Raw genomic sequence first — 22,944 nt, 5'->3', positions numbered from 1 at the left:
TTGTTGAGTTCTATGTCTCTTCTGCAAGAAATAAATCCACAAAAGCATATGAACCTACAGTTTTGAAGTCAGAAGAAGGCCTTATTAGTGGCTGACTGTTCTGTTAAAAGTGTTTCTGTTCTCATTAAGATCATCTACAGTACTCCTGGTGTAACAGTAAGGGTCATGGGCTGTGACTTAGGTGTAGTGGGTTTTACTGTCAATTCTGTTAAAATATCTGTCTCTGAAATACTGCTATACCTGGAGAAGCCTTTTCTAATAACTTGTCCTCTGTTCTGGACAACAGTTTCTACTTTGGTTTACTTCCACATTTATGTGATCACCTGAGTAAACTTTGAAAGATAGTAAGCCAATTCAAACACTCAAGCCATGACAGAATCTTAGAGGTCTGACATTTAGAAGCGTGACCAGTAAAAATAGCTTACTTAGCTGAAGTGAGCTGCTAGTGAGGAACTGCAAACGTGCGCTTTAGAAACTTGGTGTAGTTGGCTGTAGAATGTTAATTAAACATAAGTAGTTGTCTTCTGCAGCAGGGTAAGAAGTTTTCATGTTCTTTTGGAGCTAAGCATCTTGACAGTGATCCATGACTGTTGTGGTTTAACGCCGGCTGGCAACCAAGCACCACGCAGCCACTCGCTCACTCCCCCTCACCCAGAGAGATGGGGAGGAGAATCAGAAAGGAATGTAAAACTCGAGTGTTGAGATAAGAACAATTTAATAGGTAAAGCAAAAGCCACGCAGGCAAGCAAAGCAAAACAGGGAATTCATTCACCACTTCCCATGGGCAGGCAGGTGTTCAGCCATCCCCAGGGAAGCAGGGCTTCATCACATGTAATGGTTACTCGGGAAGACAAACACCATAATGCCAAATGTCACCCCCTTCTTTCTTCTTCCCCCAGTTTATATACGCAGCATGACATCATATGGTATGGAATGCCTCTTTGGCTAGTTCAGGTCAGCTGTCCTGGCTGTGTCCCCTCCCAATTTCCTGTGCCCCTCCAGCCCTCTCGCTGGCAGGGCCCAAGGAACTGAAAAGTCCTCGATTTAGTATAAGCGTGACGTAGCAACAACTAAAAACATCAGTATGCTGTCAACATTGTTCTCACATCACAGCCAATATAGCTGGTGATAGAAAAAGGAAGAATTGAAGGGGAATAGCTTTCATTTTTTGTGGTTTATATTTTATTATATATATAACATGTTATGTATTTGTAATTTTTTTCTGAGAAATGGTTCTGTAAAAGTCGTTTGTATAATATATAACATATATGTTGAATGCTGTTAGCCAACAGAGAACTACCTCTTTGCCATGTTTAAATGTTGTTCTACAAGTCTAAAAGCTTATTTTTGTTGCAACTGCCTCAGTATGACTTCTCACCTGATCTGAGGTTTTGAATTAAAATTCTTTATTGGTTTAAGATGCAGTATCCTTCCTGTGGCATTTGAGGGCAGGAAGCATCAGCAGCATTCTTCAGAAAGATTAAGCAGTAAGAATAAAGCAATGGTAGGAAAAATAAATCTCCTACAAAGAAAACTTCTACATAATCTTTGTTCATAATAAAAATGGAGAAAACAAAAAGGTGCTTGCTTTTCAGTTTAGTTTGAAAATACTATGGAAATCTGTAATTTGAATTTAGGGAAGAGCATTGCTAGCAGGTTGAGGGTAGTGATCATTCCCCTCTGCTCAGCACTGGTGGGGCCATACCTGGAGTGCTGGGTCCAGATCTGAGCTACCCAATACAAGAGAGAAGTGGACAGGCTGGAGTGTGAGTCCAGTACAGGGCCATGGAGATGATTAAGGGCATGAAGTGTATGACATGAGCAGAGGCTGAGAGCTGGGGCTGTTCAGCCTGAAGAAGAGCAGGCTCAGGAGGAATTCTACATGTATCTGATGGGAGGGAATGGAGAGGGGCGAGCCAGACTTCTCAGTAGTGCCCGCTGACAGGACAATGGACACAAACTGAAATACAGATAATACCCAACAAAAAGCACATTGGTTTATGGTTGGTTTTTTTTTTTAATGGTGAGGGTGTGGTGAGGGTGATCAAGCACTGGTGCAGGCTTCCCAAGGAGGAGGTGGTTTCTCCATCCCTGGAGATGCTCAAAACCTGTCTGGACATGATTCACAAGCAGGCTTCTGTGGCTGACCCTGCTTGAGCAGAGGGGTCAGATTAGATGATATGCAAAGGTCCTTTCCCAGCTCAGCAAATCTGTGATGCACTCCAAAACAAAGTGACGACAGCAAACTTTGTCAGCCTCCAGCCAAAGTGAGCATCTGCTTTAAACCAGTTAAGGCATAGTGACATGCTGAAGTTTGGTTTTAATTTGTTTTGAACTTCAGTATCAAACAAAATTTAGGCACACAGTCATTTTCATCCGTGAAGTAGAGAAGTGTTGGGGGTTTTTTATTTATGAAAAAGTCAGCGATTGGCAAAAGAAGTGTTACAGAAGAATGGGAAATGGAATTGACTAACAGGGTATCTCTAAGTGACAGCAGGGATAAAGTTGAGTGGGTTTGATACATTGATTATGAAAGATCATAATATTATTGCAGCAATGAATGGTATGGTTCATTAGATGCTATTTGCAGTTCTATTTTTACGTTGTTAGTAGGTGACAGACTTCTGGAGAAGCAAACAAACCCATGCACGATGAAAAAAAAGACTTTTTTTTTACATGCTGTGTTACTATTTCACAACTTTTAAAATAGATCTGATCTTTAAAACTCTCCTTTTCTTAACCATTAAGTAAAGACTAGTTGCATTAATTGTATGCATCAGGCTTCAAAAAGTTTGGAAGAAAGATGGCGTACTTATATACACACACACACACATAAAAATCTGAAAATTTAGTGGTTCCTATAGACAAAAGTTGCAAGCCCAAGTCTTTTCCAAATCGCATAGTAAACCTTTTTGATAACTTCAGGTATCACAGAGTGGATCTATTTTAGTGCCCTTTTATCTGCTTGGTAAAGTACTTACTACAGGAAGTCTAGTTTGTAACAAGACTTTAGAGCAGTTGGGAAATCAATTTTGGTATCAAATGACTGTTCTGTGGTCAGCATTATCTTTTAAGGAACTGGAATTCTTGAAAATGCACATTTAGCGAAAATCACAGCACTAGTTATTTAAACTAGAACAGGAACTTCTTTGTACCCAGGAAGTGTGTAGTTTGCCAGTGGTCAAAAGCAGTTATTGGCGGAAAGCCTGCAGGATTTGTGAAGCAGAGATTTACAGTCCTCTTTGAAGACAGGTGAACTGTCTACTGTCTGAAGAAAGTACTCAGTTTCTAGTGAACTGTTTTAAGCCCCAAAGAGACTGAAGATAGATAGAGACTAAAGATAGTTAAGTCTTCCTAGTCAGAATGTCTCACCTGCTAATATTTCTGTTTAACAGGTTGTGGGCTTGTGGCAGGGGTAGATTGTGTAACTTCATTTAACATGTGGCTTGGTCTGCCCATTTATCAGCCTATATGACTAAATCAGATGTTGTTCAGAGCACAAAACTGAAAATTGGTACAGGTGCTGAAGAAGAACTGTTTGTCGTTAGTTTTCACAATGTATTATGCAGAAATAAATTACATATCCCTTGTGGCTACTGTAAAAGACTTTACCTAACAGTATACTAAAACCAAATTTGCAATATTAGTCTTTAACCCATTATGCACTACAAGCTCAAATGTCACATCTAGTTTTAGCTGTGTGTTGAAAGAAGTTACCTCTCACAAATGGGTGCTGTTTAAGGATGATCTTATTAAATTTGCACATCATCATTTTGTAGTGTATGTGTTTGTTATCTTTGTGATGTGTATCCATCTCTATTCCACAAAAACTTCTTTGCTAACTCAAAATGTTTATCTAGAAGCAACAGAAGAAGTTTCGTTGGACAGCCCAGAGAGGGATCCAATGCTTTCACCAGAACCTACTCCTGCAATCACTCCTGTAACACCTACTACATTAGTAGCTCCCAGAATGGAAACAAAAAGCATAGCAGCCCCTGTGATTTTTGATAGATCCAGGGAAGAGGTATGCAGTAAACTTACAAATTATGGAAATGTCTTTATTTGTGTTTTGAACTTTTTTAGTTTGTTTTTTTTTAAATGACAGTTCCAAAATGTTGACTTATGGGATTATCCTTTGCTAAAGGAAAGTACATAAAAGAAAACCTTTTCTATTTGTTTTGCATATAAAGTTGATTTGCACACAGAAAACATGAATTTGACACATGAAAACACCGTAGTAATTAATTATTTAGTTGATTATATTGGAGATCTGTAGTGTGAGGGGTAAGAAGCCTCATTGCTTCAGAATAGATATTGTAGGAACAAGCTGTGAGCTTGATACAGGAGAAACGTTAATGATGTATAGTAACTCTTACTAGCATGTTACAGGTTTCAGCTTGGATTTCTGAAGCTGTTGTTAACGGGGAAATGGAGGAAGCAGCTTTCAGCATTGTCCTGCATGCTAACAAACAGTTGAGGCTAATGGTAGTTTTAACATGGCTATTTAAATTTGGTGTTCCATTCGAAGCCTGGGCATTGTGGAATTCTATTCATTCTGGAGTGTTCTCTGACTGGACAGTGCCCCTGCTAAATAAGTTTGCAAACAAGACTTGCCTGTGGCTTGATGATGGCTACTTGGCAGATGCCACAAGATGGCATTTTATTCTGATTTTTTCGTCCTTCAGCCCTGGTACACTGTCCTTTCTGCCATGGTATTTCTTAAGATCTCTGTTTTTATCAAACTTAGGAATATTACATGAAAGATTATGAAACTCTGCATGATTAAAGCTCAGGCAAGTATCAGAAAATTCTGTTACTTTTCCCTTCCCAACGTCTTCTGCTACAGATACCATTAATAAAAAGGAGTATCTGTGCTTTGATTAGATGCATATAGAAATACCGCAAATGAAACTAGTATTTGAGCCATATTTATCTGCTAGCATTGTAGGTGATAGAATTAACATACCCCTAAGATAAATACCAAAAATGTTGAGGCCTACAAGTCCTGAGAAAAGACTGCCGTGCTAAAAATTTTGCAGGAAAGCTTAAAACTTAAATCATAGAATCATTTAGGTTGGAAAAGATTTTTAAAATCATTAAGTTCATTGTAAACCTAACACTGCCAAGTCCACCACGTGAACTTTGTTGCAGTGACAATGAATGTTAGAAATTATATTCACTTAACATTGGACGGTGGGTCTGGAAGTGTTTTTTAATTATACAAGCTTGCTGTTTTCTCCTTCCTCTATACCCTTATCCTTGTTATCATACATAATATAAGTACCTGTTACCTTGTCAAATATGACATATGTTTTTCCTAGATTGAAGAGGAATCAAATGGAGATTTGTTTGATATAGAAATCAATGTATCAGACCCCGAGAAAGTTGGTAAGTTCCTTGAGCATATTAAGTCAGATGATAGACTGTCTTATTCCATGAAGACTATTCTGAGATTTCGGCATGATTTCAGTTATCTTTTTTGCAGTTTTTATTGTCTAAATGGAAAGCTATTTAATGTATATATTGGAATAAAAAAATGTGTGGAGGGATTAAAATGACTTGGCCTAGCTTAAGTATCTTAATTTTCTTACAGGAGATGGCATGAATGCTTATATGGCATACAGAGTAACAACAAAGGTAACTAGTGCGACAGATATTTGCAGATAACTTTGTATCATAGCTGAGTAGATGGATCAGTAATTCATAACAATTTTTCTTTCTTTTTAAGACATCACTTTCCATGTTCCACAAAAATGAATTCTCTGTTAAAAGAAGATTCAGTGATTTTCTTGGCTTGCACAGCAAATTAGCAACAAAGTACATGCATATTGGTTACATTGTGCCTCCAGCTCCAGAAAAAAGTATTGTAGGTAAGTGTAGTTCCTGCAAGGTTGAATTTAAGCATGACAGTTAAGTACTGTAATACAAATTAAGCATTTTAATATGTGTTGGGCTTCATAAATAATTTTCTGCACAAATATTACTTACTGCTTATCAGGTAGTCCAAACTGTTAAATATTCTTCCTGTTCTGTATTTTTAAAAAGTTCAGGTTAAATTGGAAAGATATGTAGTGGCCTCTTCCTAACTCAGACCAGCATGGATGATAAGAACGACATTTGCCTTAATACATGGCCTTCTGTGTCTTATCTATTGTTCGTTCTTCACTGTTACCCTTTAAGAGCTGATTAGTCTATCAAAACAAAGACGTTAAATGAAAGTTTATTTTTAACTTGTGCTGTTATCAGTTGCCTGCAATATACAGAGCTTCATACATACTCCACCTCTCTAATACTTCAGTCTGTTTCTTTTGGTCATGGCGAACACTAAAACCTTTGGTTAATTCTTCAAAGTTTAAATTCAGTAAAACCCTTCTGAATGTTGCTAGTCTTTGAAAATCAAATCCTTTCTCCAGGATACATGCCTGATACATTGAAGCAACTTATTGAAACGTTACGAGCTCTAAGTAGAAGAGGTTCTTTCAAAATAACTGAACATTTAACATAGTAAAACCTGCTGAAGTCTTTTGGCTTACCCATATAGAAAAGTGATTGGACTCTAGAACACCGTTTTGATAAGTAGGGAATGGCAAGTCTTTTTTTCAGTATAGTCTGTACAGCTAATCAGAGCAGCAACTTTTCACATAAGTAGGACTAGGCAGACTGAGTAGATGTAGGCAGCAGAAAGCTTGGGAAAATCATGCTTTTAATTCTGTGCAAAAGCAACTGCATTTTTTAGTCTGTAAGACTGAAAATTTTATCTGAATTTTGGTAGCTCTTGAAAGTAATGTATGATTCTGTAATAACCAATTTTTCATGTAACAAAAATAAGTAATTACCAGTGTTAACAAGACTTAAAAGATGGAATGAGGCTTCTAGTCATGTGCTTTGAATGATACAACATTTAAGGCATGCGTCAGTGTGGAATTACATGAAATGTAGTACTTGCATCAGTCAAATTCATCTGTAAGACAAAGCTTGGCCTGGATTTTGAGGTACCACTTGAACAAAACCAGCATAGGTATTGATACACCTGGAAATATGTAAGTGGTGGGACTTACTGCAGTGTGAGCAAGCACTGGCTGTCACTTCAGATTCTTGTATACAGACTTTGTTAAGCTACAGATAAGTTGGGGGAACTCACAGATTCTGTAGGACATTTTCTAAAGAGCATGAAACTCCTGCTTTAAACTTGAACTTCAGTGCACAGGTAGTATTTAGTTCTGTCCAAAAATATGTAGTCCAAACATTTATAATTCTGGAGAGAAGAAGGGATTCTAGGCTGATTTAAAATGAGGCATCTTAAAGCAGAGAGCTGATAAAACAGCTGAAAGTAAGATGACATATTGTGTTTATATCACGTGTTTATTTTTAAAAGTCCTAACACTGATTGCATGATATTTCATATTATGCAGTGTGTATTACACATAACTCCTTGGTGTGTTCATTCTGTTACACTGTTGATAACACCCGGAGTTTTAAGGTCTGACTTTATTTTGGTGATGGGTGGGAGAGGCTGGCATTTCAGAACTTTAGCCACAAATTCAAGTGGTCAATTACTGACTGTGAAAGGAGATAAAATTGAGTCAGTGGTGAACTAGAGCTGGTCATTCATCCAGACTGCCTCATTACTTATGTATGTGTATTTGAAAATCATGTTTTCTGTTTTTAAGAAAATAATTTATGAAGTTATGAATCCTGTCCTGGAAAGGATTAGAGGAGTGCTTGGGCTACACAAACTGCTTTTACACTTGCATTTAAATAGGGTTATAGTAGCAGAGAAAGAAAGCTGACATGATATCTAGAAATAACTGTCAATATCACAACTTAGCAATTCCTCATACTGGTCATTTGAATTCATATTCAGTTTCTTCTCTATGAACTTTTGTTGCTATCATATGTGAAGGATTTTTTTTTTATTAAACTACAGCATTTCATGCTTTCAGTAGTGGAATATTAATGAATAGTAATACTCTAATGCAAAAAGATGAGGCATGTGAGTTACCTCACCTTGTTTGAATATTTTAAGTCTTGTATGTAGACATACTTGATTTTACAGATAAATTTGTGGATTTACAGTTACATTACACTGTGTAGCATACCTTTGAAAAAAATGCCGATCAGATTTATTTTCGTCATGTTACAGAGAAGGGAAAAACTAAGGCTTCACTGAGAGGTTAAGGGTCGCTCCTTGTTCCTGTAAGGATGCTGTTTGTCCCCTCCGTGGGTTACTGTGTGAAACTTCTAAAGCCAGAAGGGAGATCGGGTGAGGAACAATTTTGGGAACTGTTGACCTAGCAGGTCAAGAGTACATATTCAGAATCTCAGACTTAGAATTTTTAGCTGGAGAAACACAGAACTAACAGAGCAGGAACACATTACAGGTAGAAATAAGATGTTTGGTCTGTATCATAACATACCTCTTCTGTGTTTTGGGAAATAAGAATAATTACAAATGCTTAGTGTTTCATGGTGTTTTTGATAGGTCTCAGGTTCCTAAACTCTCTGAGTTTAGGCCTTTAGCGTGAACAATACTGACCTCAGTCTGATGGTTTTAGTGTTCAGTTGCTGAGATTGAATGTATTTCCCATACCATGATACATTAATAACTGGCTCCCCATCATAGTTTTTTGGCCACTCTTGGCTTGGGCAGAGGAAGCAAATAAAGCTGCATACATTTTATTCTGTTAATTTTATTCTCCATTCGATCTGTAGTTGTTCATATGCTTCAGTATTTTCAGAGCTGGCTAGTTTGCCTTAGTTGACTATAAACTTCTTAGTTTTAGAACTTAAAAAATAATAAATTAAAATATTGGTAATAAGCTTACCAATTAATCAGCTTATAACCTGAGATTTCTTTTCCTATTCTGCTTTATTTGAATAACTGTTGTTGTCTTCTGAAAATGAGTGACCAGTAAAACTCTGGTGTTAGATTGACTTCATAAATGCAAACTAAACTTGTTTTGTGTAACTTGTAGTCACAATTAATATGTTACAGGAAATTGTGTATTTCACAGAGCTACTTCCCACAAAACCATGCAGCATGCAGTATTGATGTTTTTTCTGTTTCTGTCTAGTGTTTTTCATTGTAATTTGACTTAGATACATAAACTTAGGTGAGCTTTATCTTCTAATCACATCACTTATGTTAATGAATTATTTATGATAAAATAAAATCAATATGATGCCATTTTCTTCAAAGGCATGACCAAGGTTAAAGTAGGCAAGGAAGATTCTTCATCTACTGAATTTGTAGAGAAAAGAAGAGCAGCTCTAGAAAGGTAATGTATGTATTTAACCAAAACTTGTTTAGCCTCAGAATTACTTGTAATATACTGCATGGGTGCTGTAATTGGGGTCTGGGCCGTGTGTACTTAGATGGATTCTAGAGGCTGTATGCAGCTGCCAAATTTTTGTGTAGAAATTGAATAATTCCTGTTGATAATGGGAAATGTAGCCTTATTCATAGAGGGGATGATTGCTGACTCCTCAGACTAGTTAGTGCTTAAGATTACAGAGATATAGTAAGTAAAACTTCATCAGCTTACATAGGCATTTTGGGTCTAAGGAATTAAGGCACTTCAGCAGTATATCCGTTCCATAGAAAATCAGCTGCTGGGCAGGGAGACTGGTGAAAGACCTTCAGTCATTTCAAAGTAAAATGGCCTTCTGACAACTTACAGTACATGTGTGTGACTGGCTGAATTTTTGCGTAAGAGATACTGGATCTCTGTCACCCTCTGTCACTTGGTACACAACTAGTACTGTTCAAATATTTTTGCCGTAGAAGGGTACTGTAACTGATAACGCTGCATCAGTTTCCCCTGTTGACATGGCTAGTAAAGCTTTTATAAAATAACTGGTAGAACTTACACAAGTATACAGCCTTAATTTTGGTATGATTTTATAATATGCCCATTGCTGTGATGCAGTTGAATCATACAAGAACTATATACCATATAACAGTTTCAATTAAACTAGAAAATTAACAAGTCAAAGGTTTTAGATTGTGTGTTGCAAGACCTATCTAACAGATAATGTATGAAGCTCTTAAACTTCTGGAATTCCAGAGCCAATCTTAAACAAAAAATATCTCTTCATAATCCCATTGCTAATATCTTCCATTTCCTGAGTAACAGAAGAACGTTTGAAATTCTACTGAGCCTCAAAATACTGATGCATTGGTCTCAGCTGTCTGGTATGGAAAATTGACTTACAGCTTAACATTTGCCACTTAAAATTCCATCTAGAAGTTACTGAGGTTGTTCTGTTGGTTGGAGCAGAACTGTGGAACACATTCTGGTTATACAAGAAGTGTATTGCTAAAAGTGTGGTGCTGTGAGATATGAAAACTTGGAGTAACAGCCAGAATTAGAGTAATTGGGCTTAGATAACTAACTGAACAGATAACTCCACACACAGCTTTAGGTCTCTGTAATATAGATTACTAGTTTCACTTTTGGTTGCTTGCTGGAACAGAAGTAGAATTAGAAAAAGGTTAATTCACAAGCTTGTGTGCATGTTTTAAGTGCTGCTTTTTCATTTATTTCTTAAAGGAGTTACACCAGTATACCACTTCTAGTGGATGTTAGGACTCCTCCTGTACTGAGGAATGGACTCCTCTGGACTTTTGACAATGCTGGGAAAGCTTCATAGCATATTCCACTTGTTTTTACAGAAAGACTATGAATATCTTATCTGGCAAGGAGCTTTTTTTTTTTTTTATGCCAACTTTAGCTGACACTTTCTTCAGGATCAAAATATTATTAAAAATTACATACCTACCAAGGTGATCAAATGATATTTAGCGGCAGTGATTCTGCTGCCTTTGCCTAAAGCTGAGGAAAATATATTAATGTTCCCCAGAAAGTCAGACCAAAGAAATCTGCTTCAATTTGCTCTTTTTTGAATGGAGAACTATGGGGAAGGTGGGCAGAAAAGCAAGGTTCCTTGGTAGTTGATTTCACTAAAATTGATGCCCTAAATAGTGAACATACATACTGCAGGTCTGCTTGCCAGATGTCCTGAAGCGCATGTTCAGTTGTCTCCAGTGAAAATGTTAGAAGTCTCCCTTGGAGAAAAGGGTGTTCTCTAGCAGCAGATTTCTAAAGAAAAATCTCGTTGACTCCTTGTTACATTAACTTCAACTTGTAAATGCTACTGAGAATAGAATGCAAGTGTAATGTATAATTGTTTACTAATTTTACTTGCATATTTTCATATTCGATATATATAACTGCTTACATAATTAATGTATAATTAGCATATACTTAATATGTTTATTAATTAATTTTATACTAATGTATATGATAGTTCCACTGCAACCCTTAGGTTCTTTAAGAATTAAAATAAGGGTCTGGCAGCCATACCTAATAGATGATGGAGAAAATACACTACATTTACAGTATCAATATACTCAGACTTTCAGTTAAAAGTCCCAGCCCACATGACTTTCTAGGACAGTTTCTAAGCAATGTCTGAGTTTAACGGGGATGTTGTGGTACTTTGCAGCTGAGGCTTAAGCAAAGCTAAAGCTTTGCAAAGAGTAGAGTATGCCATTGATAGTATTCTGTCACTGCATATTAATTAGCAGATCACTGATCATATTCCTGTGATCTTTTGATTTACCTGATATAAAGCATTCATGTAAATGTCACACTTTGTGTTACTACATAATGTTAAAATCAGTTATGACAAATTTGTAACAGTCTTTAGTGAAAGACAAACTTGCAGCAGTTTTTAGGGGAAGAATCTTCATGAAATTTCTCTCTTCAACCTATATTTTTTCAATCAACAGTTTTTAGGTCTAAGCAGAAACAGAAAAATTGTAAAGAGAAAGGAGCTGCACTGATTTATTTTTTGTTTGTTTGCAAGTGCACGACTCCTTTAGAACTAATGTGGGTTGAGGGCATTAGTCTAGGCAGCAAATAAATAGTTGATGCCTGGAACATAATCAACTCGCTTCTCCAAGATTTCCTTTAATTCTGTAACAAGTCAGCCAGAATTATCTGTAACAACAACAAAAAAATACACATGAGCTTGTTGAAGCATTCTTGTACAGTGCAGTGGACAGGCTTTTTATGGCATAAATTGGCTGTTGTTAGAGGAGGAAGACTTCACTCAGCTGTTGAAAATAAGAATTATAGTATTTTACCACTGTGTAACATATAGTTAGGGCAGATCCCACCTTAAGGAGTTTCTGGTGTAAACAAACTGTGTTAGAACCACTGCCTGCAACTTTGGTGTGTTATGTTGTGGTGTGGAGTGCATGGGGCTGCATTACTTTCAGTCAGAAGTTCCAGGTTTTGTGGCAGTCTTACTGGAGTAGGGCTTCAGTGAACATTTCAACAGCTTAGTGGTCCTAGCTTGTAACTGGGTAGGACCTAGCCCAAGCATTTGTTGGAGGAAAGTGACAGAGTGCATAAATATGGTTTGAAGAGTCAGTAGAGAGGTAAAGGATTGAAGGGGCTTGGAGACTGAACTATCATCTGATCTTTTAGAGGTGACTTTGAAAAGTGTTTTGATAATGAGGGAGGTTGTGTACCCATTCTTTAGGTGGAGGATACTTTTCAATGCTGTCAGGCACATTAAATCTGTTTTATTGTCTAATATTTTGATTGTTAAAATCATAGGTATCTACAACGAACGGTAAAACACCCAACCTTGTTACAGGATCCAGATTTAAGACAGTTCTTGGAAAGTTCCGAGGTATTTAAGTTCTTTGAAGTTTTCCTATTTGTTTGTAGATACAGTAACCTAAAAAACAATATATTCTTTTTGTATTGAGACCTAATCCCATAGATTTATATAAAATCAAATCAAATTGTACCCTTTGTGGGGCAGAATGGCAGAGGCTACTTAGGTAATGGTGTGCCTCTGCTTCTGATAAAAATTAGAGTGGCAGTGATCGAAACTATTTGCTATTCCGTGACTTCTCAAGCAGGTTGGTCTGTCCAGTTCTAGATTGTGGAAGTGAGTCAAGGCTGCCATACATGGTGAAAATCCATAACTGATAGTACTGATTGTTAAGTTAGATCAAGAATGAAACTGGCTTGGAAGCAGCTCTCTTGTATGTATTTAGGAGTCCAGCTTGAGGTTTACTGGTAGGACAATGTGAAAATGTTAGCAATGCTGTGGCCAGGCTAGGTGTTTTGTGAGTGGAGGACTTCAGCCACCCATGCTATCAATCTGGAACCTTTCATAATACTAAATATAATGTTAAAGCGAATGTAATACCTATTTATAAATGTGCATAGTGGATTCACTGTAATACTGAACTGTCTTTTGGCCAATGTCAATATCTTAGTTATACTAATAAGTCACAGAGACCTCACTACTGACAAAAGCATCATTGATAAATAACTTACAGTGGATTTGTCAATGCTGCTGACAGATAAAACTTCACATGAAGGGTAAATGGTCTGACATAGGGGCCACCTTGTATGGCATATTCAGACTAGCCTGAATAATAATATCAATTAAATTTAGAGTTTGTTAACTTACTCCTGAGGATTTCTAAGTACCTAAGCAAATACACAGTTCTCTTGATATGTATGAGGTAGGTTTTGAAATCTGGCCTATGCTGAAAAGCAAAAAGACATCAACCTTTTATAATCAGCACACAGTGCAAATCTTGCATTACAATTAAATGTTTTACAGAATTTCTTTTGGCTAATTTGGTGTAAATCTAAGCTTTTCTATTCCTGTAGTGGCATTTGTTTTCTGTAGTGTATAGGTGGCTAGTGAGGACCTTTGGCTAGTTCATAATAACTTTGGAGAAGTGGATTGTTTGTTCCATTTAAATGTAAAGATGTAGAAGAAAAGTAAATAGTCTGTATTTTTAAGTTTTCCTCTTGAGAATGTAAAAGTAGTAAATCTGAGAAATTAGATTCCACTATATTGAAACACACAGGAGTAAAGAAAACACTATATCCTTTTCTTTTTCCCCCTTGGTGCCCAGTTAAACCTCCATCCTTTTAACCAGTCTGTTTGCCCTTATTTGTCATTCAATTCCAGCTGCCGAGAGCGGTTAACACCCAGGCTCTGAGTGGAGCAGGAATATTGAGGATGGTGAACAAGGCTGCCGACGCTGTCAACAAAATGACAATCAAGATGAATGAATCGGATGCAGTAAGAGCTGATTTTTCAGCTTGAATAATGAGACGAATTAATGAGCCTCAACAATTGCATTTTAAAGCTGTAGAAGTAGAAAATGGGTTATTAATTTGCTTATTGGCTTGAATTCGTAGCTGTATCAGTTGACCACCCTGGCAGTACCTGGATAATTTGCTTCTTTAAAACCAGAAATGTTGTTGGTAATCTAATTTGTGATGCTTGACTCTTTCATCTTTTGTCAGTGGTTTGAAGAAAAACAGCAGCAATTTGAGAATCTGGATCAGCAACTTAGGAAACTTCATGCCAGTGTCGAAGCATTAGTCTGCCACAGAAAAGGTAACTTTACTCTTACGTGGCTGCATGAACTTTAGGAAATGGTGATGAAACGGAGCTTAGTGTGTCAGAGCTCTTAATTAGTTAATTGAGTTACACAGTATATTTTAATGCAAAAATCTTCTAATTGTGTCTTTTAGTTTAAACTGCTCTAGCATTTTTGTATACCTGCTTTTAATCTTAATTTAACCAGAATATCTGTCATTCATAAAGTAACTATATTGATTTAGCATCATTTTTTAATTATTTAATAAATTAATAAATTATGGTATTAAATGAGATTTAATACCATACCTAGCAAGTGATTCTGCTACAGGAAACATTCATAAATGTACCTCTAGGTCACGAGTCATTTCCTTCTGAACAAAAAGTGGCTGCATAAATCCATTTAAACATTTTTTGGATTAGTATTGCTCTGTTAACTGAGTTTAAGCGCTTAAACAGATATTTACTATTCTTAATTTGGTCCACATAACTATACATCATCAAGCTAGTGTTAAGGTAAACTCTTCTGGAAAGATGAGTAGTCTAAGAATATCAACTTTTGGGTTGTTTACTTTAGAGAGAAGCAAAGCCAGTAAGCTTGTATTTTCATCACCTGTACTGGTCTTTTGTCAAAGCTGGCTTTCCGTCAGATGATTTAAAAAAAAACACAAACAACCAAAACACCTAAACTTTGATTTGTATTTCAAGGAAGACTGTAAATGTGCCACCTGACGCTAGTGTATTACGTTAAAATATGGTGTCACCTTTCAGCTTTCTTGTAACTCTATCAGGAATTCCTCTCTGTAGTAAAAAATCTTTGGCCAGATGTCCTCAAGACTAAAGAGTATTTTAAGAAGTAAAGGAAAATGGGAGGTTTTGTTTACTGTTGATTTGGCACCTGCTCACAGATCTGAAGAATTGTTTATTGTTTTTTTAGAGTTGTGTCTAAGTTGTAAAGGTTTTAAGTATCTGAAGACATTTTGCTTCTACAAACATTTGTGGTGTTCTGATGCTTCCACAGAAGCAGCATGGTTGCAAACAAACCTGCACTTTTATCCTGAAGTAATTTGGATTAAGCATTTATTCAGAGGTCCTTCATAGGACTTAACTTTGTACAGGACGACTGACATGGGATTTGGTGAGACAGTTGCCCTAGTATTTCTTAATAAATAAGCTCAAAACTTTACCTTCATAGATGCCAGCCATACTGGTATGTGAGGGGTTTTTTTTTCAAGTCATGTCAGAATGTGGCAATACATTACAGTATGCACAGTTAAAGGTACTTCAGTCAATTAAAACAGTCCAGCAGAAATACAGTTCCACTTACGGCAGTGGCGGTTTTGTGAAATAGTTGGGTGTTTTCCCACTTTGAACTCCTGTGGTGTAGACCTGTTAAAATTGGTTTGATTTTGCTCTGTAGGTGACTTGGCTTTTGTTTTGTGGGCCTGAGTTTTCTCTGAACCAGGCAATATAATGCTGAAGTGACAGTTTTTCCCCTGTCTTTTGCTAGACAGAGTAGGCATGACATTAACAGGCTCAGCAAAACGTTTACTGTTGGAGAGGTTTTTTGGAGGCAGTTTTTCTCCTAAATGTGGTTTCATTGTGATCTCCTTGTGTATTATCATAAGCTTGAGGAAATACAGCTTATATTTTTCAGTTGGTGAAATTAGGGTTGAAATAGGGCAGAGGTCTCTCCTCCACTGATCTGTGCTGCAGAGTAATATTACGAATTATCTGAACTGTACTGAGCACTACTCCTGTATTTCAGAGCTTTCAGCCAACACAGCTGCCTTTGCTAAAAGTGCTGCCATGTTAGGTAACTCTGAAGACCACACTGCTCTATCTAGAGCTTTGTCTCAGCTTGCGGAGGTTGAGGAGAAGATAGATCAATTGCATCAAGAGCAAGCTTTTGCTGATTTCTATGTGTTCTCAGAACTGCTTGGTGATTACATTCGTCTCATTGCTGCAGTAAAAGTGAGTACTACTAGAAAAAAATACTGATTTTTGTACTTGAAGTCAATTCCTCAACATGCGGATTTAGGGTAAATGAATGTGCGTGTTTGCACATATTGTAACAGTTAAGATAAAGTTTTTGCCTGAAATTCTGAGTAAAATGAATGCATCCATGATCAGTTATTCCAATGATAAAAATGATTGTGATGAAAAATGGGAATGGATTAATAAGATCCAGACAGAATGTAAATGGTGAATATCATCTACTTCAAGCAGTACCAATTGTGCACAGTGTTTGGGGACATCATACACTACTGTGTCTAAGGACATTGTACTTGTTTCTTTCAAGTTACTTATTTTTACAGTATACTCATAGTTTTTCAAGACCATAATTTGGCTGTAGCCAATAGTTTCTGTAAATAAGAAACAAATACAATTTGTATATTTAAGTAATAAAAGAAAATATTCAGTGTTGGCATAAGTCATACTGCACAGCATGATTAGTTTTTTTCGTGGGAAGAGCTTTTCATGAATTTTATCCAGAAATACCTTTGAACTTGCCAGATTGTTGGGAGCGTGGGGTTTTTTTACTTTTTTTAAAAAATATGTATAGTTTAACGCTGCTACCTTAGTCCCTTCCTAACAAAAATGTGTTGCTGAATATGCATGTAATCCATGTGCATGAAAAGTTGGCTAGAATCTGTATTTAGAGAAGTATTTGCATAATAGAGCAATTTGAAGTGATTGTTTTGGTAGTGTTTTGATGAAATAAGAAACATAAAATGGTTTGGGGCACTAAAGTGTCTGCTCTGAAAAGGCTTCTTAATACCCTGTTGTTTGTGGAAGATGTTGAGGTCTGCAAGCATGCTGTCAAATGAAATGCAACCAGAGATGTAGTAGGCACAGTGAGGTTTCTTTTGAGTACGTCTGTTCCAGCTTTACCCAGCATTACCTTTTCCTGGTAAGGAATTTAGATAGCTCTAACAATTCCAGTTGTTTGTCTGTCCTTACAGGGTGTGTTTGATCATCGAATGAAGTGCTGGCAGAAGTGGCAAGATGCTCAGGTCACTTTACAAAAGAAACGTGAAGCTGAAGCAAAGCTCCAACTTGCCAACAAACCTGATAAATTGCAGCAAGCTAAAGATGAGATAAAAGAGGTAATGTTATCAAATGTTATTTTGGAGGTTAGACTTCCTGCATTACCTCATTCATTCTGCATTAATGCACTACTTTATACCATTTTTATTTATAAATCACTTACTCATTTGCTGTGTTTCATATTTACCGAAATTGTTAAAAGGAATTTATTTGAAATATTAAATGTGTGCATTTTTTTGTCGTAAGATCTGTAGGGCAGTTAATACTGTCTCTACGGAGTCTGGGAGATGGGAGGAGGGAAACATGGACAAGTTAAGTAATGCTTTTAACTGTTAACAGATTGCTTGGGTAGGCAGAAGGGCATCTCTTGGCTTCTAAATCTAAAATCCAGTTAAGACTACTAACGGAGAACTGTTCCCATGTTTTGCTTAATTATGCAGCGTATCTACCCATATATATATATATATGTATGTATATATGGTGTAACTTCAGTAAAAATAAATTAACATGTTGAAGTGTCATAATTTATACACTTTTTCTATCATGCTTCACTAAGGAAATTGAAGAGGTAGGACAACTTAATTATTTAACATTAATGCATTCTAATTATGCACCAGTATTCTCTCATTAAATAATGGGAGAAAATCATTGCACATTTCAAGCTGTCTTAAGCAGTTAATTTGTTTGGCTTCCTCATTGGTCACTGACCACATGCTGCTTTGTTCTTTCTGCCCTCATATATTTTGCATATGGTATTGAAGTTACTCATTAACCTGGCTTTCTTTTTCTTAAAAAAGGCCTTTGTTTACTGGGAAAACTTTGTGTCACTCTTTGTGACCACATTCTTGCTGGTTGCCTCTCGACGTCACCCGTTCATCCACAATACAAGTGAGCTGGTACTCCTTGTCAAAAATACTTCCTGAGTATTGGAAGTAGTAGGAAATACTCTTTCTCAGTCCCAATATGAAAAGAATTAATTACGTTGTTTCTGAAGGATTTATTTTTCCTACTTTATTGGATGATTAGTGAAGGTTGTTAGTAAACCCACAATTTGAATGTGCTGATGGAAAGTTAGTGCTGCCATTGAAGTATGATCAGAGTTGCTGAACTCTGTAATACTAGTACTTCTGGCAGAGATTTTGCGAAGTGGAAGCCTACACAACTTGAGCTTCATCCATGACAAAAAGCATGTTGCTTTTTGCAGATAAAGGGCCAAAGAACAGTCCTAGAAATAAGTTAGGGAATAACGAGAAATTTCTCTGTGTCAGAAACTCTTAAGATGACAGGCTGTTATCCATTGATAATTCATCAAATATGTGGCACTTGGGCATGATGAAACTTGGATGTTGGATCCATTTAGGCCTGTAGAAGCTTTCACTGAAGTCTCAGGTACCTCTAGTTGCTGTGGTAAGAAGGCACAGGCAGTCTTAATCTGTGTTTTCCTTGGCTGAGTTTTGTATTGTTTCAGCTGTCTAATAACTCCTCATGTTGGTCTTCCATGAAGGACCTCATGTTATGACTTACACATTACGAAGCTATGCAGACAATAAGGGGACTCTCAATAAATATAAACTAAAAATATAAATATGTAGATATTTATTAGAACATAGATGATGTTCGTCTCCTATCACAGTAGTAACTTGACACTGCACCACAAAATGCTTTTGTTGAGTAAATAGTACCACTGGATTGCTAACGGGAATATGTTATATTGAAGTATGTTGCTTCCCTGCTGCCTTTTTCTGAGGAAGATCGTTACTGGATATATTGGCTCCCATTACTCAGTTACAATGTTGAGATGAACAGATACAGTTGCCTTTTAAGTATTTCTTAGCCTGCATGCGTTGGAAGTCTGGGGCTGATAGCTTTTTTTCACAGTCTTATCTACCCAGCTAGCTTAGATTTCACGATATAATAGATGTGTAAAAGCAGTTATAAGATAATGTAGATTATGATCTCTTATTGTGTAGCTGAATGTCTTTTCCCATAAACTAAGGAGAAACATAACCTAGTGTCATGTATTGTTACATGAATACCACACTCCCAATATGGCAAAACACCACAAGCAACATAACTTCCTCTGAATTTTCCTTTTGTGTTCTCCTTACCTGCAATAACTTTTCTATTCCTGCTTTCTGTGAAAACCGTTCCCACTGAACAAGGAAAGCATGTGCTTTGGCTTGGTTAAGTAACATGCATTCTGACTGGAAAGCCAATAAACATGTCGTTAGTAGCCTGCCATCTGCAACAGAAGTATGATAGAGATAACCATACACTTGATCATAGACAGAGATGAAAATTTAATCAACTCTTTCTGGGATTAGGAAAGTATAGGGAACTAACTTTTGAGAAACTCTCACACACTTGATTGGACAGTTAGTCACAGAAAACTTACAGGTTTAGATTCCTCCTATAGCAATGTTTGTAAATGGGTGGGTAAAGCTTTCGAGGTCCTTTCTGGATTCTAAAAAATCCTTAAAAAAATGTTAAGTGTTCCTTAATAGCAATACTAAGATATTTTTACGTTTCATCAATAGATAGCATTACCTTAGAGATACCATTGTTCTAACTGATCTGATGACATCCTATTACCCAATCTGTTACTTTTAAGTTATTATTGTAAGACTTTCCCTTAAGTATGCAAAAAACCCCAAATAGGTCTTTTTCAGCTCTTGAGGGACTATCACTAATATACTAAAAAAGGTTCAGATACTGACTGACTGAATGGAGAACACAGTCTTAACTCTGTATGTCTTTCCTTTGCCAGTGGGAGACAAAAGTTCAGCAAGGGGAAAAAGATTTTGAACAAATCTCCAAAACCATTCGCAAGGAAGTGGGAAGATTTGAGGCATGTATAATTTTGTCCAAGTAAATAACAGTCTTAATTTAGATAATATTGACATTCCAAGTAAAATTGGTTAAGAGGTTAATATGCTATAATTTATTTATTAACAGAAGGAACGAGTGAAAGACTTTAAAACTGTTATTATCGAGTACTTAGAGTCATTAGTGCAAACACAACAGCAGGTAAGATAAATTTTAAGTTTTGTACAAGTTAATATGTTCTATATTAGGTTAGTTTTAAAAAGGCAGGCTTTAAGTATAGCAATTTCTAAAACATAAAGAACTACTTCTAGCCTGTACTGTGTTGGAGAATAACATAAGTGTTTGGAATTTCCCAGCTATTGCTGTGCTCCTTTACACAGCTCTGATTCAGGAAATCAAGGGAGAAGCTGCCTTACAGATATGGGCGAGTGGAGGGTCTTACCTTCTTCTGAAACTGAATTAATACTTTAACTTACAGATTGGAGTAAATTGTAATGAATACGTACTTAGACTTACTGAGGAGACTTGAATGCTTAAATATTTAGTGCTCTTTTTAAAAAGTATATAATATTACTGAATACTGTAAAACAGTTTCCAATGATTTGGAAGTAGGTCCTGTTCCCAGAAGAGTCTGGACTCTCTCCTTTGCTCATGCCATGAATATAACCCTGTGGCTTTGTTTAATTAAAAAGAAAAAAAAAAAAAAAAAAGGTGGTACCCTTAGAGGTAAGAATAGCAAACTGAGCTTACAAAAACTTCTGTGTAACTATTCTGTAGCATTGTGTTCAATGTGTGGTAAAAACTCTGTTGCTATAAGTAGAATTGTGTATTTATTACTTTTATTTTTTCTTGCATTATGTAGTAATGTGATATGTAATATGAAGCACCTGTGTTCTTACTTTGTCGGGTGGGGACAAGTTTACCACAAGAGAAGGAAGATCCGCGTGTTTTCTTTTCCAACATTTAGTACTTATTATAATGTTTTTCCCTTCTCTTCAAGCTAATAAAATACTGGGAGGCATTCCTACCTGAAGCCAAAGCCATCGCCTAAAAGAAAAATACTCCAAATGACAAGACAGTCTGGATGTTTATCCTGGATAAAACTAAATTCCACAGTGAAATCACTTTAAATCATCCAAATAAACCACTATATATTTTACAAATTAACATGTGGCTTTTTTTATATACTACAGCATTTTATTAACAAGCTGCATGTCCTGACCCTCTTTGAAGTGGACTGTGGCATGATGTTCTGCAATACATGCTGAATTGAACACTATTGTGTCTTAATACTTGCACTAAAATGTGCACTGCAAGGCCAGAAAGCTGATATTTTTGTTCTTTACAATATGAAGTTCTGTAGTATGTTTACCTGATCTTTATGAAACAAATTTAATTGCATCGATTGAAGTTCACTTAAACATTCCTGTACAAAATCATGTTTTTGTGATTACAATAATAAAGGGATGTACCTTGTGAAACATTAAACATTTCTGTCTGTTTTGTGTCTGTAGGTATTTGCTAATGTTCTTAGAAGTAGCATTTAGAACAAATTGAGATCATATCAAAGGCACAAACAACACTTAGTAAAGAATGCTGGAGATGGTATTAAAGGTCCACAAAGAGGTATTGGTGATAAACTGTTATGGTTTTTAATTCTGAATCTCTTCTTTACAAGTGTTCTTTCCACCTGAAGTTATCGCTGCCTTGGTAAACTGTAATGCATTAATATTCATAGAGTCAAAATACTGATGCTTGGGCAAAAGGCAAAACCAGAAGTGTCTTCCAAGTGTTTTACAAAGCTTCTGAGGGGTTAAGATCAACTGCATGGTCAAATACCGGTGTCCTAGTGGACTGATAAATTTCATCAGTTGTCTTAAATGGTCTCAGGATACAAAAAGAAAAAAATCTTGCAATAATTCTGGTAATCGAGGAGGAAGAAATGTAGGTAATTCAGCTGAGTGCAAACTAGTTGTAAGGGCTACCATTCCACTTGGATTTTCATGAGTAGAAAACATATTTGTAGGAACTGGTTATATGGTTGTATCTTTTATAAGAAATCAAAGCAGCTAAACGTTTTCTGAAATACACAATATTAACCTATAACATGCTGCCCTGTCATTTCTAATGACACACAGTGCTTGTCAATCGCATGTACTAATATTAAGATATTTTAGACAAACATTAATCATGTAAAATACAAGAGAAGTTCTTGCTTTCAGTTAATCATAAGACTGCAGGATAGGCCCCTGAATTTGTATTGTTTGTGGTCAAGCATAAAGAAACACCCAATACTATTTCTGAACAAAATGGCAACCTAAATTCAGGTGGAAGATCATACACTGTGATTTATGCAATGAAATTAGTATAAACTTTCCAGGTTAGTGTTCCCTATTGTTTTCTGTACAGAACTCTGTTGGCTCAGTATTTCTAGGAATTTTCAAGAAAACTAGTACAGAAACTGTTGTTTTTTTAAATAAAAAATAAAATATCAAGCCTATATCAAGCATCTTTTTAAATGGTGAAAAGTTAAAACCTTAAGCTTTGTAGTATCTGTGCTTCAGTGTTTGTTAAATCATTTAGCTTGTAACTGCTTTTTGAAAAGCTCAAGTATGCAACAGGTTTGTGATGAAGAAA

The 22,944-nt window shown here is 36.3% G+C and overlaps 1 protein-coding gene across 1 annotated transcript in view; it reads left to right on the top strand.

Moving 5' to 3' along the window:
• The window catches only part of SNX2 (sorting nexin 2), a 32,630-nt gene extending 10,835 nt beyond the window's left edge, over nucleotides 1-21,795 (top strand). The window contains exons 3-15 of the mRNA XM_055698602.1: nucleotides 3,861-4,024; nucleotides 5,322-5,388; nucleotides 5,594-5,637; nucleotides 5,729-5,870; nucleotides 9,200-9,278; nucleotides 12,630-12,705; nucleotides 14,014-14,127; nucleotides 14,355-14,448; nucleotides 16,199-16,404; nucleotides 17,397-17,540; nucleotides 20,249-20,329; nucleotides 20,437-20,508; nucleotides 21,308-21,795. Coding sequence (XP_055554577.1) covers nucleotides 3,861-4,024; nucleotides 5,322-5,388; nucleotides 5,594-5,637; nucleotides 5,729-5,870; nucleotides 9,200-9,278; nucleotides 12,630-12,705; nucleotides 14,014-14,127; nucleotides 14,355-14,448; nucleotides 16,199-16,404; nucleotides 17,397-17,540; nucleotides 20,249-20,329; nucleotides 20,437-20,508; nucleotides 21,308-21,358 — 1,334 coding nt within the window. The 3' untranslated portion in view covers nucleotides 21,359-21,795. The remainder of the gene's footprint in view (nucleotides 1-3,860; nucleotides 4,025-5,321; nucleotides 5,389-5,593; nucleotides 5,638-5,728; nucleotides 5,871-9,199; nucleotides 9,279-12,629; nucleotides 12,706-14,013; nucleotides 14,128-14,354; nucleotides 14,449-16,198; nucleotides 16,405-17,396; nucleotides 17,541-20,248; nucleotides 20,330-20,436; nucleotides 20,509-21,307) is intronic.
• The last annotated feature ends 1,149 nt before the right edge of the window (nucleotides 21,796-22,944 follow it).

This window comes from Falco cherrug, chromosome Z, assembly GCF_023634085.1.
Source record: "Falco cherrug isolate bFalChe1 chromosome Z, bFalChe1.pri, whole genome shotgun sequence".
NCBI lineage: Eukaryota > Metazoa > Chordata > Aves > Falconiformes > Falconidae > Falco > Falco cherrug.
The sequence above is the reverse complement of the archived record's forward strand: the minus strand, read 5'-3'. Positions and strand labels throughout refer to the sequence as shown.